Source organism: Equus quagga, chromosome 1 (assembly GCF_021613505.1).
Source record: "Equus quagga isolate Etosha38 chromosome 1, UCLA_HA_Equagga_1.0, whole genome shotgun sequence".
NCBI classification, from domain to species: Eukaryota; Metazoa; Chordata; class Mammalia; order Perissodactyla; family Equidae; genus Equus; species Equus quagga.
In genome coordinates, this window is record NC_060267.1 from 55,365,192 (window position 1) to 55,379,706 (window position 14,515).

At 42.2% G+C, this 14,515-nt stretch overlaps 1 protein-coding gene across 2 annotated transcripts in view; it reads left to right on the plus strand.

The window, feature by feature from the left end:
- Positions 1-1,291: 1,291 nt before the first annotated feature.
- CCDC77 (coiled-coil domain containing 77) overlaps positions 1,292-14,515 on the plus strand; it is a 30,900-nt gene continuing 17,676 nt past the window's right edge. Inside the window, exons 1-4 of one of the 2 annotated variants that reach the window (XM_046644788.1) lie at positions 1,292-1,345; positions 7,308-7,361; positions 9,514-9,715; positions 12,853-12,995. In XM_046644788.1, coding sequence (XP_046500744.1) covers positions 7,324-7,361; positions 9,514-9,715; positions 12,853-12,995 — 383 coding nt within the window. In that variant the 5' untranslated portion in view covers positions 1,292-1,345; positions 7,308-7,323. Of the gene's footprint in view, positions 1,346-6,412; positions 6,555-7,307; positions 7,362-9,513; positions 9,716-12,852; positions 12,996-14,515 lie in introns of those variants that run through there. The other variant, XM_046644780.1, reaches the window with a different exon arrangement.

Sequence of the window (14,515 nt, forward strand, 5' to 3'; positions counted from 1 at the left end):
GGAGATGGTATTTGTGTTGCCCTTGGAGGAATTTTATCAGTGAAGATTCATGAAAAGGGTCAATCCAGATAAAACGAAGAATGTGAGCCAAAGGTGGAAAGTGCATGCTACATTAAGAAAATAACTAGTTATTTATTATAATAGAGATAAGTGGGGTCAGACAGTGGCAGTGTTTGAATGCCGGATTACTACCTGGACTTCATTCTCTGTGGGGAGTCACCAAAAGTTTATGAGCAGGAGTGTGACATGTCCAGAACTGTGCTTTAAAAAAATAATCACCTTTTTATAGACTGAATTGGAGAAGGAAAAACTTTTGAGGCAAAAATACCAGTTAGAAACTTATTGTAGTATTCCAAGTGAAAGGTAATGAGACTCAGGGTGGAAATAAATAGGAAGATATATATTTGAGAACCAGTATGAAGATAAGATCTGCATGAGTTGGTTTAAAAACATGTAGGGGCCAAAAGAGAGACAAAAATTCTGAGCCAAGGTGTCTTGGAAGATCTTGATGTAACGGAGAAAATCACAAGAGGGAAAAAAGCAAGTTTAGGAGAAGACAGCAAGTTCCTTTTGGACATCCTTAGGTCTACCAGGGAAGAGTCCCAGCTTTTCCATAGCAGTAGCTGCAGCTCTGAGACTAAAGTGCCTTTCCCTTTACCCCTACCTCTTGCGTTTCTGGAAAGATAAGATCACAACTGGATTTTGAACTAGCTTATGTTAGATTAAAGCCAATTTCTCATACCTCTTAGGAAAAGCAAGTGGTGTCTACTATCTGACAAAAATAGTAGCATTTATATAAATAATCCTCTGTAGAAATTGAACCGCAGCTCCTATCTTGGCTCTACGCCACCAGGTTACTGAAGGAGAAACTATCTTCTTAGAATCTTCACCTTCTTGAGGTAAGCTTGTAAATTACAACCACATAATCCTGTGATCCATTCCATGATTGTGCATCGCGGTTCTGCATCATTTTTCATGAAAACAAAGTAGTTGAGCAAGTGTAAACTTGGTGTACCCAGAACCAGTGCGTTCTGATCCCCCAAATCGCACTACCAGTACTGGGATGAGCTGGCTTGTAGCCGGGTATAGGCTCCGCCTAGAAAGCTGTGTGCAGAAATAGAACTACATTTCCCGGCGATCTCTGCGCGGTAAGACGCGGAGCAAGGGAGGGCGGGAATGTGGCGTGCTTCTGTGTGAATAGCCTTCCTATTGGTGCGCAATCCGAAGGGCCTTGTAAACTTGTGGGCGATTGGACGGATTCGGGCACGCTCAGTGGCGCCGCGCCGCTCCCTGATTTAATTTTTGTTTTTTGGTTGGATTGTCTGATTCTGCGGCTGCGTGTGGCGTGAGTATGGGGTTTCGGGTGAGGGCGATAGGGAGGGGGCCTTGGGAGGAGAAAAAACCTGCTGAGAGAGAAGTACGTGCACAAAGAGTGCGGCAGGGAGGGATGTGAGCCTGACGTATGGGGGTCGTTAGGAGGGCTGGGGACCGGAAGAGGACAGTTAGAATCTGCAAAGGGAGAGATTTCAGGGGTGCTGGAGGGTTGGGGAGCTGTAGCAATGAAGGAGTCAAGAACGGGATGAAATGGAAAGAGGAGTACAGAATTTGGACGTCTTGGAGATGGTTTCCGGTATTCCCTCACCTCCACGCTAGTCTAAGCCTCAATTTTCCTCATTTACGAAATTAAGGGGTAATAAAAATACTTCACAGAGTTGTTGTAGGGGTAAAAAATAAAATAAATATCAAAGTGCTTAGCAATGTTAATTGTAAGTAGACAAGCTATAAAAGAATATACCTAAGCAAGGATATCACAGAGATGGAAGAATAGAAGCTAGTTGAAACCCATTAAGTTATCTATCAACAAGGGTGTTATTCCTTTGGGAGAAGCACTGATGAGTAAGACAGTTTCTGTATGCAAGGAACATACGGTATCAAGGAGGAAATGATAGCAACAAAGAACTCTAATATGTTAAATTTTAGAGAATTACAAATGCAATTCTTTTGCAGTTAGGTCATTTTGACAAACCATTTTGTATAGAGAGACTCAGGAAGGAGATAAGGGGGGAGTTTTTATGTACAGACTGGGTTTCATTAAGTGAAGTTACCACAGCGGAAGGAGTTATGTTCTAGCAGGAGGGAGGCTCATGAACAAAGGCATGGAGGTGAAAAAGCTATGTGGACACTGAAGGTACATTTAAGGGAGGAGAGGGAAATAAGGCAGGAGAAATAGTTTTGGTCCTTAAACAGAAAGGTGTGATGTCTAGGCTGAGTTTGATTTGATGGGTTAGGCTATGAGAAGCTACTGATTTTTAAGATGGTCCAGGGAGACAAAGAGTGGGTAGATAGTTGAGCCATTGTAGCAGAATGGGTAAGAAAATATGGAGATCCTGAATTAACATGGTCGTTGTTCATAAAGAATATACAGGATTTTCATATGGTTGGATGGGAGAGTCAAGAGGAGTACTCAAATGATGGATTTAAATGTTCAAATCTAGGTTACTTGGAAGATGGGGAATCAGTAACTAATATAGGAAAGTCAGAAGGAGCATGTTTGGATGAAAAAGATGATGTATTAGGTTTGGGAAGTATTAGCTTTGAGGTGCTAAAAAATAAGTGACATGAGTGATTTTTTTTTAAGTTACACATTTCAAGTTCCAATGGAACATATAGGTGAAAATGTCCACTACATAATTGGAAATTCAACAGGAGATTGAAAGAGATGTCCTTTATTCATTCAAGAAGTAGTTGTTAGTTACTCTGTGCCAGGTAGTGTTTTAGATGATAGAGGTAACCATAAGAGCAGTAGGAATAATGATGTTCCCAAATGAATGGATAGAAGAAGTAGTAAGGAAAGCTGAAGACAGAACCTTTTGAACCAAGGGAGTAAAATTTTCAGTAAAAAAACAATCCGTATTTATTTTGTGCTTATGTGTGTCAGACACTGCTCAGCCCTTTTATTCATTATTTCATTTAATCCTTACACCAACCTATAGCATATATACTCTTATTCTTCCCATTTTTCTGATAACTCACTGAAGTTTAGAGAGGTTAAATAGCTTGCCTGAGGTCACACAGCTAATAAAGGACAGAGCTTTGACTCAAACCCAAATGTGTTTTATTTCAGAGCCCATGCTCTCAACTATAAAGCAATATATTTTTTTTTAAAGTGGTCAATACTGTCAAATTAAGCATACAGATCAAGGAGTGACTTGTTGGATGGAGAAGGATGGGAACCCAAAAGAGCAATTAAATTTATTAATGTGAATGTCTGCTGACCAAGAAGGGCAACTTCAGTTCAGATGTTGTATTAGAAGTCAGATTGTTAGAGATTGTAAAACTAAATGAGACATGAGCATAGATCATTCTTTATAGATGTGCAGTAATCTTCGGAAGGAGAAGGAGTGAGGACAGTCACTCACTATGAGGGAGAAGAGAGGTTGCAGGTTGTTAGAAGCCTCTTTTAAAGTTCCAAGTTCCCCTTAAATAGTTTTAGAACAGTGAAATTTATCTTAAAGATGTCACCCATATTCATAAAATGGAATGTTGCTTGGCTATAAAAAGGAATGAAGTACTAATACATGCTGTAACATGGATGAACCTTGAAAACATCATGCTAAGTAAAAGAAGCTGGGCATCTAAGGCCAGACACATGGGCCGGCCCCGTGGTGTAGTGGTTAAGTTCGCATGCTCTGCTTCAGTGGTCCAGGGTTAACAGGTTTGGATCCTGGGCATGGACCTGCACACCACTCATCAAGCCATGCTGTGGTGGCATCCCACATACAAAATAGAGGAAGATTGGCACAGATGTTAGCTTGGTGACAGTCTTCCTCAAGCAAAAATATTGACAATGGATGTTAGCTCAGGGTCAATCTTGCTCACCAAAAAAAAAAAAAAAAAAAAGATCACATACAATATCCTATTCATATGAAAGTCCAGAACAGGGAGGGAGATCTATAGAAACAGAAAGTAGATTAGTGGTTGATTAGGGCTAGAGTACAGGAGTGATAGCTAAAGGATATAGGATTTCTTGAAGTGATGAAAATCTTCTACAATTGACTGTGGTGATGATTGCACGTATCTGTGAATATACTAAAATCATTGAGTTGTATACTTTAAATGAGTGAATTGTATGGAATGTGAATTATATCTCAATAAAGTTGTTTAAAAAAATGTCACCCGTGCCCAGCCCGGTGGCGCAGCAGTTAAGTTTGCGCGCTCTGCTTTGGCAGCCCGGGTTTTGCCAGTTTGTATCCTGGGTATGGACCTATGCACGCTTGTCAAGCCACACTGTGACAGGCGTCCCACATATAAAATGAGGAAGACAGGCATAGTTGTTAGCTCAGGGACAGTCTTCCTCAGCAAAAAGAGGATTGGCAGTGGATGTTAGCTCAGGGCTAATCTTCCTCCAAAAAAAAAAAAGTCACCCATGAGCGTACCATACCAGCCCAATTACCAGTTTTATTTTCTAGGTTACTTTTTATAAGAGGAAATTGGCCCAGTTTGGAGAAGTTTTGTGGAAGGACATGAGTTTGAAGGAGGAGAGTAGTCACTTTTAAAGGAGAGAATTAGGGGCTGGCCCCATGGCCAAGTGGTTAAGTTCGCGTACTCTGCTTTGGCGGCCCAGGGTTTCGCCGGTTCGGATCCTGGGCACAGACGTGGCACCGCTTGTCAGGCCATGCTGAGGCAGCGTCCCACATGCCACAGCTAGAAGGACCCACAACTAAAAATACACAACTATGTACTGGGGGCTTTGGGGAGAAAAAGCAGAAAAAAAAGAGAGAATTAGAGAGAAATGGCATATTTGAAGAGTTGGCTGGTAAAAGAAAACAGATGGAATGACAGCAGGAACAGATTTTCTAGCCAGATTGTATAGACTGCCAGTAGAAGAAAAAGATGTTTAATAGAGCCTTTCAAATTCATATTGAGAATTAAAAAAAATTTTATTGAGCACCAACTCTGAACCAGGCACTTTTTTAGTTCCTAGTTTCGTTAGGGATGCAGCAGTGAACACAATAGATAAGAAATGCCTGGCCTTAGTGAGTTGCCATGTTCCAGTGGGGGAGTCAATAAATGAATGAAATATGTCAAATGGTGATAAGTGTTGTGGAGAAGATGGATAAGGGGGTGCTAGAGTGGTCAGGGAAGACTTCACCAAGGTGACAGTCTCACCTTGCGGGAGAGTGGAAGCAGAGAGACCAGTTAAGAGGCTATTGTAGTCAGCCAGGTAAGAAATTACAGCGGATTGAAACAGGGAGAGATTGGCACGAGTGGTTGTCAGGTTTTAGATATTTAGATGGTAGAGCCAATAGGATTTGCTAATGGGTTGAGTGTAGCATGTAAGGCAAAGAGAGGAGTAAAATTTCTCCAACCAAGTTTTTTGTCATGAGCAACTGGCAGGATAGAGTCACTGATTACTGGAACGTAGAATTCTGAGAGAAGAGCAGGTTTTGGCGGTAGGAGGTATACATCAGGAGCTCAGTTTTGAACTTGTTAGGTGCCTGAGAGACCTGTTAGACATCTAAGTGGAGATATGGAGTAGGCAGTCAGATACGTGTGAATCTGAGGTGGAGGGCAGAGTCAGGACTAGAGATGCAAATTGGAAAACTATTAGTGTGTATATGGTATTTAAAACTGTGAGACTTGAGGAGGTCACCAGGGCAAAAGTATAGGTAAAGATGAAGAAGAACCAGCAGTGACTGAAAACTAATGACCTGTGAGGAGGGAGGAAAGCCAGGAGCATGTGGTGTCCTGGAAGCCAGAAGAAGAGAGAGCTCGAGAAGGAGGGCAGAGGCACTCTGGGTTCTGAGCCGGAGAATGGTATGCAGAGTTAACAACTGTGATGACCTCTTTTCATTCTTTGTCACAAAATTCTTCCCCAAAGGACTCCAGATTTTAAGCAGATGTATACCAGGTAGGAGAACGCAAGAACAGAACATTACATCATCTCTCGACTTGCTCAAAATCAGCATGGGTTAACAAAGCGTGCTTGATAAGAGAGCTTTCCTCAAATCTAGTAAAAAAAAACTCACCCTCTCCCCTTCTCTTTCTGCCCCTCCTCTCCTCTCCCTTTTCCTCCTTTGCCCCTCCTCCTTTCCTCTCTCTCCTTTTTTCCCTCCCTTTTTCCCCTTCAACTTCCCTCCCTCCCTCATATAACATGGCATTCCCTCCCTGACTGTCACATTTATCTTCTTGAAAATTCTGTGATAAGATTGTTCAAAGTAGAGGAATTCAAGATCTCTGTTATCATTGGAAGATTTGTGAGTGAACCTTTTAAAGCTTATAAGTAATTATTTTTCTTTCCCTAAGATAAAACAGTAGATACCGCACACTAAAAAAGATAATATCAGTGGCTTTGTATTTATCTTAAATTTAGCATAATGGGTCCTCTACCTTACTTTCCACTTACTGTCTCTTGCTTGTTAGAACCTTCTCTGCATGGGGCCACCCAGTGGCTCAGCGGTTAAGTTCACACGTTCCGCATTTCGGAGGCCTGGGGTTCACCGGTTCAGATCCCGGATGTGGACATGGCACCGCTTGGCAAAACCCGTGCTGTGGTAGGCGTCCCACGTATAAAGTAGAGGAAGATGGGCATGGATGTTAGCTCAGGACCAGTCTTTCTCAGCTAAGTTAGCTCAGGGCTAATCTTCCTCAAAAAAAAAAAAAAAGAATAAGAAACTTCTCTGCATCTTCCTCTCCTATAATTTCAGTGAAAAGATTGTAATTTTGTTTTGCGTTGTTGTAGATAACCTTCATACTAAGGAGTCTTTTCTTTGTTTGTGCTTATCCATCCAAATATTAAATGCCATTCTGATTTTGTTTGAAAACAGTGAGGAAGAATGCGTTATCAAAATCCAAAAGTCAGGGGACCACCCCGTGGCCAAGTGGTTAAGTTCGAGTGTTCCTTTTCGGTGGCCCAGGGTTTCGCCAGTTCAGATCCTGGATGTGGCCCCAGCACCGCTCATTGAGCCATGCTGAGGCAACGTCCCACAGAGCACATAGCGCAACTAGAAGGACCTAAAACGAGAATATACAACTTTGTGCTGGGGGGACTTTGGGCAGACGAAGGGAAAAAATAAAGATTGGCAACAGGTGTTAGCTCAGGGCCAATCTTTAATAAAATAAAAAATAAATAAAAAATCCAAAAGTCATAGAACTTCAGGGTTTCGAATTACTTTAAAGAATACTACATTTTAAAACATCACCCTCTCACCAACAGGCGCATCTGATGATGCTGGAGAAGGAACTAGTCTACGTCCTCTACTGTTTTTTTCCTGACCCCTCATTCTGAATTTTTGTCTCTTTGACAGGTGTGAAAAAGACAGCATGAACTTTACGCCGACACATACCCCTGTCTGCAGAAAGTAAGACATTTGCTTATTTTTGAGTTGTTAAAGAATCAAGACTTCTGTAGCCTTAGTGCAAGTTACGCTAGGAACTAACGGGGGTTTGGAAGCGTGCTTCCAGACTCTGGATCGGGGCTATGTTAGACCTCATTTCTCTATTCTTACTATGTTGGATTTAGATTAAAAATTAGGACACGTTGAATGTTAATACCAGAATCCAGGCAGTTTAGGTGGGCCTCAGACAGTGCCTGTGAATCCTGGATTAGAGTGGAAACAACCAACACACAAACACAGGGCACTTTCAGCTCTGGTTCTGCCGTCAGCTTGCTGCAGGACACACCATCCTCATCCTCACTGCCACGACCCTCATCTGCAAAGTCTCAGAGATACCTCTTAGTTCATCTCTTAACCTATTTCCCAGGGTCGTTATAAGGCACTTTGAAAACATGAAACCTTAAGTGAAACAGTATTTCCATCGTGAACTTTTAATGACTGAGACAAGATTAGATTGTTTTTTCTTCCTGCTACCTGAAAGTGAATTTTAATTCTCTTCTATACATGCTCGTTTATTGAAAGTGCCGGCCATAACCTTCATTAACTACAACACTGGGCTTCTGGTATAAGGTTTCTCCACTCTGCTAATTGTTATGTTGTAAATTGCTGGCAGTTAGCCAAAGTGGATTAATTTTCATTTGAGAGTTTTTCTGCTTCTGCATCACTTGTTTTCTAGCTTTCATTGTTTTTGCTCAAGTCTCTTGTTTGCTAAAAGCAAACAGACAGACTTCTCGTCCAGCCTTTGATCTTGTCTGGTGTTGGTCTGTGTAATTCAAATGCCTGCAGTGCTAGAGATTAGGGTCTGGTGTGGTCATGTGGTTACTAACTAGGCTGCATTTTCTAATGCTGAATCTTAGATTTATCATTCCCTTCCTTAATAATTTTACTACTTATAAACCTATCACGAAAAATTGTTTTAATTTGCAAGTTCCAATCTTAAATAAATGGTAATATCTTCTGTATATGCATCTACATACAGTTTTCCACTTAATATCATTTGGATGATTTTTTTCATGTTTGTATATGTATCTCTAATTCATAGTTTCTAATAACTCTGAATAGTGTTCCATTGTATCAATATACCACAGTTTATCCATTATCCTGTTGAATGGACATTGGAAAGTTTACTGTTTTGTTATTACAAATAATGTTACTATGAACATTTTCATATCTGTAACCTTGTTCATATGTGCATTAGTTTCTCTAGGACAAAAGGAATTGCAGCTTTTACTAAATTCTGCTAATTAACTGTCAGTAGTTTCACCAAGTTACACTCCACCAGCAGCATGTGTTCCTGTTGCTATATGTCTTTTTTTTTTTTTTTTTTTGAGGAAGATTACCCCTGAGCTAACATCTGCTGGGAATCCTCCTCTTTTTGCTAAGGAAGACTGGCCCTGAGCTAACATCCATGCCCATGCTCCTCTACTTTCTATGTGGGATGCGCCTGCCGCAGCATGGCTTGCCAAGTGGTGCCATGTCCACACCCAGGATCCGAACCAGCAAAACCTGGGCCGCCAAAGCAGAACGTGTGCACTTAACCGCTGCATCACTGGGCCGACCCCTATTGCTATATGTCTTATAGTATTTTCTGTTACTATCTGGTCTTACTTAGTTTATATTTCTTTTTTTTTGGCGGGGGGGCGGGGGGGTGAGGAAGATTGGCCCTGAGCTAACATCTGTGCCAGTCTTCCTCTACTTTGTATGTGGGATGCCGCCACAGCATGGCTTGATGAGCTGTGTGGAGGTCTGCACCCAGGATCTAAACCTGCAAACTCCAGGCCGCCAAAGCAGGGTGTGCGAGCTTAGCCACTGTGCCACTGGGCCGGCTCCTCCATTTTTTTTTAATGATCTCTTTATTCTCTAACATGTATTTTGAAACCAGCTTTAAGCCTTTAATACTTGGAAAGCAGTTCATAAGATTATTCACTAACCTGTAACATCAAACTTTCCAGGTTTGCGAGCACCTTAATTATAAGCACTTTAAGAACATAAACCCCTTTTTTATTTAGGAAACCATAATGTCTCATAAATGTTCAGACAGTTTAATGAATATGTCCTTTCAAATTTCACATGGGCTGACAACTGTCTTCAAACGTGGTGTTTCCTGTGGCTTCAGTGGTTCTCCCAGGTGGAGGGGAGTGTCTTTCTCAGAGGCAATGGAGTCAACTCCCTTGCCTTCCGTCGAAGATCGTTTGGCCATCCTCTGCCCTTCTCAGGAGCTTCTAGAATATTATCAAAAGAAAATGGCCGAATGTGAGGCAGAAAATGAGGACCTATTGAAGAAACTGGAACTCTACAGAGAAGCTTGTGACAGCCAGGTAAAGAGATTATGCAAGCCCTTTTAGGACTCAGATTAAGTTATTCATTACTAAGGGAAGATCTGGAAGTGCTGGCTTGTATCCCAAGCAGATATTTTATAAAAAATATTATTTTTTGACTCCCTTCTACCCCAGCCTAGCTACCCACACTTTGGATTCCTCAGTGGATCATAATCCCTCTAAATGGCTCCACCTCTAAAATCTCTCTTTTTTTTTTTTTGAGCAAGGTTTGCCGTGAGCTAACTGCTGCCAATCCTCCTCTTTTTGCTGAGTGAGACTGGCCCTGAGCTTACCTCTGTGCCCATCTTCCTCTACTTTATATGTGGGACGCCTACCACAGCCTAGCTTGCCAAGCAGTGCCATGTCCGCACCCGGGATCTGAACCAGCGAACCCCGGGCCGCAGGAGCAGAACATGCGCACTTAACCACTGCGCCACCGGGCTGGCCCCTAAAATCTTAAACTCGTACATTTCAGTCTCATACTTCTAGTTCTTTCAGCCCCTTACGCCTGACTTCATTTAACTGCATCGTTACCTCTGTAGTTGCTTGACTGTTCATTTTCTAAGTGTTGCATGTCAGCGTCTGACATCATGTCCTTCTTTTCTAACCTGAAGCCCATCATGCGTCACCTTGGTAATAACTGTGCTGCCTGTACAGTTGCTTGGCCCCTTGCTTATTCTTTGTTCCACTTGCATGGCAAAAACCTGAGCTATAACTTAGTCCATTTCTCTACCACCTATTCTCCTGGAACACAAGTTCTTAATCTTGGCATTATTGACATTTTGGGCTTGGTAATTCTTTGTTGTGAGGATTGTCCTGTGCCTTGTGTGCTGTTTGGCAGCATCCTTGGCCTCTACTCACTAGATACCAGTAGCACACTGCCCTCTACTCCACCGCTAGTTGTGACCATCGAAAATACCTGTAGACATTGCCAAATTTCTGTTGGGGGCATAGGCAAAATTGCCCCCCAGTTGAGAACTGCTGCTCTAGAAAGGTCAGAAATCATTACAGAATAAATTCATGGTAAACAAGTTCATGTGTATCCTCAGTCACTACACAGCTGTTTTCTTACCTATCCATAATTGGTTCCCTCTCCCTGCACATCTGTGCCATACCTTCACTGCTCTCCTCCAGCCTGCAACTGCTTCTTAGCCCTCCTCTCTCATCAGGCAGCCTTACTTCCTAGACCACAGAGGGAATACCAGCAGTCATGCATGAATTCCCTGCCTGCCCATCCACACACAGGTACCTACGTCTGTCTCCATCTCTCTTCCTTCTTACTGCTTCAGGGACAGGATGTCTCTGCCTATTCAGGCTGCATTGATGCAACACTCTCCCTGGCCATCCCTTTTTCCTCCTAAGAAACCGCACTTCTTCTTCTCCTTCCTCTTTGTGTTCTATTTTTAGCCTCTTGCTTAACATTGGCTTTTTTTCCTCAGTATATAGACATACTCAAGTCTTTCCCAACTTAAAAGAGCACCGTTGGGCCGGCCTTGTGGCCGAGTGGTTAAGTTCTCGAGCTCCGCTTCAGTGGCCCGGGGTTTCACTGGTTTGGATCCTGGGCACGGACATGGCACCGCTCATTGGGCCATGCTGAGGTAGCATCCCACATGCCACAACTAGAAGGACCCACAATTAAAAATATGTGACTATGGACTGGGGGGCTTTGGGGAGAAGGAGGAAAGATAAAATCTTAAAAAATAAATAAAAGAGCACCTTTCTTTCGTTGTGTTTCCCCCTCCAGCTGCGCTCATATGCACGGCTCTCTTTTCTCAGCCACACTTCTGAGTAGTTGGCTTCATCACCCAGTCGTTGACTCAGTGACTGCAGTTTGGTGTGTTTTCTCACTGTTCCACTAAACCTGCACCTCCTGTGGTGTCCAGTATCTGTTTGCCAAAATTCTCTCTTCTCTTTGTGGCCTTTGAAGAGTTTGTCACTATTGACTTCTCCTTTCTGAAAACTCTCTTCCTTTCTTGATTTCTGTGTCGTTTTTCTTTCCCAGTTTCTGTCTCACCTCTTTGACCAATTCTCAGTTTCCACTAGCAGTTCCCCTTCCTTAGTCTTAAATGTCAAATTCTTCCAGATTCCACTGTAAATGTCTCATTTTATCCATGCATTATACTACTACACATGGGCTGATGACATCCAAATAACTAATGCTGACTGACTTTTCTCCTGAGCTTCCCGTTAACATGTCCATATCTGAATTAATCTCCTTTTTCTACCCTACCCACACATGCACGTATACCACTACTGTTCCCCTCCCTCCATTCCTCATCTCTGTACTTTTCCTTTATTCTGTGTCTTAGTAAATGGTATCATTGTCTACAATTCTGCCCAGCCCCTACGTTCAGTCATTTGGTAAGTCCTGTTGGTTCTGCTTCCTAAATATCGCTTTATTTATTCCAACAACTTCATCACTGTTGCCACAGCACTGGTTCAAACTCTCATTGTCTCTCCCCTGAACTCTTAGAATGGCCTGCAGCCTCATACCTCTCCAGTCTGCCTCCCACTTTGCATTGCAGTAATATTGAAATGTTTGTAGTTGTCCAAACATTTAAGGCTCTGATGGTTCCGTATTTACTACTCTCTTTCCTGAGAGTGCCTCGACTCTGCTTGTCTCTAGCAGTCTCCATCCTTCAAGGTTCAGCTTTTTGGTGGTGGTCTCTCACTTCCCAGAAAGGCTTCCAAGATCTGACTCCTTCTGCACTTCCCCCTCCACCAGTTACCAGGCATGCTCCTCCATGAAATAATTATTTTATTTTAATTGTTTGTATGTCTGTCTCCCCACAAAATTCCTCAGCTCCGTAGGCAGGAGTCGTATCTTTTCATCTGTGTTTCCCAACTTTCATAATGCTTATTACATAGAAAGCATTAAAAAAAAGTGTGACTGGAGCAGGTGAGTCATATGGCGTTCTAGGTTCTGTAGTCTGTAAGGAAGATAGGAGAGCTTTGACCTCATGTGCAAACATCACATGCACCCTGTAGCTTTTAAACTCAAGTCTACGCAAGCTGTTGTCGTTATTTGAATTCTGTACTGGTGAAACCGTTCACTTTGTAATATTTCTACATGAACTGACTCCTCCATATCCAATAAGAGACACTCCTATGAAGCCCAATACCTTTTTTTTTTCCAGCATAAACTAGAGTGGGATTTGCAGCAGAGGGAGGAAGAGATTGCTGAATTGCAGAAAGCTCTAAGCGATATGCAGGTCTGCCTCTTCCAGGAGAGGGAACATGTTTTACGCCTCTACTCAGAAAATGACCGGCTGAGAATCAGGTACCAGGTGGGAGAAGGGAAATTGTGGCCTTCTAGTTAAAAGTTACACTAAACAAGATGAGTTTCTCTGGCCTTGTCTCAGTGTGTATCCCCAGGAAACAGACTCCAAGATGCAGATTTGCCTGCGGGGTGCTGCGTAGGGAGACTCTCAGGAATAACACCTGTGAGCAGATTTGGCCAGAGAGAGAACTGAACTGTGATACAGTGGTAACAGGCTTTAGCTGACCCCACGGGGAGCTCGGAGGCTAGGAGGGCTTTTCAGAGGCAAAGGAGTCAGACTTCTGTGCCCACCCAATGATCAGCCATTGGATTTAGACTGCCACTGGGGGGCGGTGGGGTAGGTGTAAGCTTGGGAGAGGCAGCCCCCTTCAGCTAAGGGCAGTTCTTGGAGAAGGACTCAGCTCCTGGGGGGTGAGTGTCATGATCCTGAAGGCAGCATCTGAGCAGTGTTCCACAGCATCCACTATAGTACGCTTCTTCTATTTTTTTTTTTTAATTGTGGTAAAATACACTTAACATAAAATTCACCATTTTAGTCACTTTTAAGTGTATAGTTCAGTGGCATTAAATACATTCACATTATTTTGCAGCCATAGCACTATTCATCTGCAGAACTTTTTCTTCATTCCACACATAAACTCTGCGTCCATAGGTAACTCCCCATTCCCGTCTCCTCCTAGCCCCTAGTAACCACTCTTCTCCTTTCTGTCTCTACATATTTGACTATTTTAGCTACCTCATATAAGTAGAATCATAAAGTATTTGTCCTTTTGTCTCTAGTGTTTTTCACTTAGCATATTGTTTTCAAGATTTATCCGTGTTGTAAAATAAAATCAGAATTTTATTCCTTTTTAAGACCAAATAATATTCTATTGTATATACATACTACATTTTGTTGGTGAATGCTTAAATGGATAAACTCATCTGTTGATGGACACTTGCGTTGTTTCCACCTTCTCACTATTGTAATGCTGCTGTGAACACTGGTGTGCAAAAACCTGTTCGAGTCCCTGCTTTCAGTTCTTTTGTGTACATACCCAGAAGTGAAATTGCTGTATCAAATGTTAATTCTATATTTAATTTTATTTTGAAGAACCACCATTTTACATTAATACTAGCAATGCACAAGGGTTTTAGTTTCTTCACATGCATAACAACACTTGTTTTTTATTTTTTATTTTTTTGTGAGGAAGACTGGCCCTGAGCTAACATCTGTTGCCAATCTTCCTTTTTGCTCAAGGAAGATTGTTGCTGAGCTAACATCTGTGCCAATCTTCCTGTCTTTTATATGGGATGCCACCACAGCGTGGCTTGACGAGTAGTGCTAGGTTCATGCCTGGGATCTGAACCCACAAATCCTGGGCTGCAAACTTAACCACTATGCCACTGGACAGGCATCTGTTTTTTATTTATTTTTTTGAAATTCTTTAATAGTAGCCATCCTAATGGATATGAAGTCATATCTCATTGTTTTGATTTCCATTGCCTAATGATTAGTGATGCTGAGCATTTTTTCACGT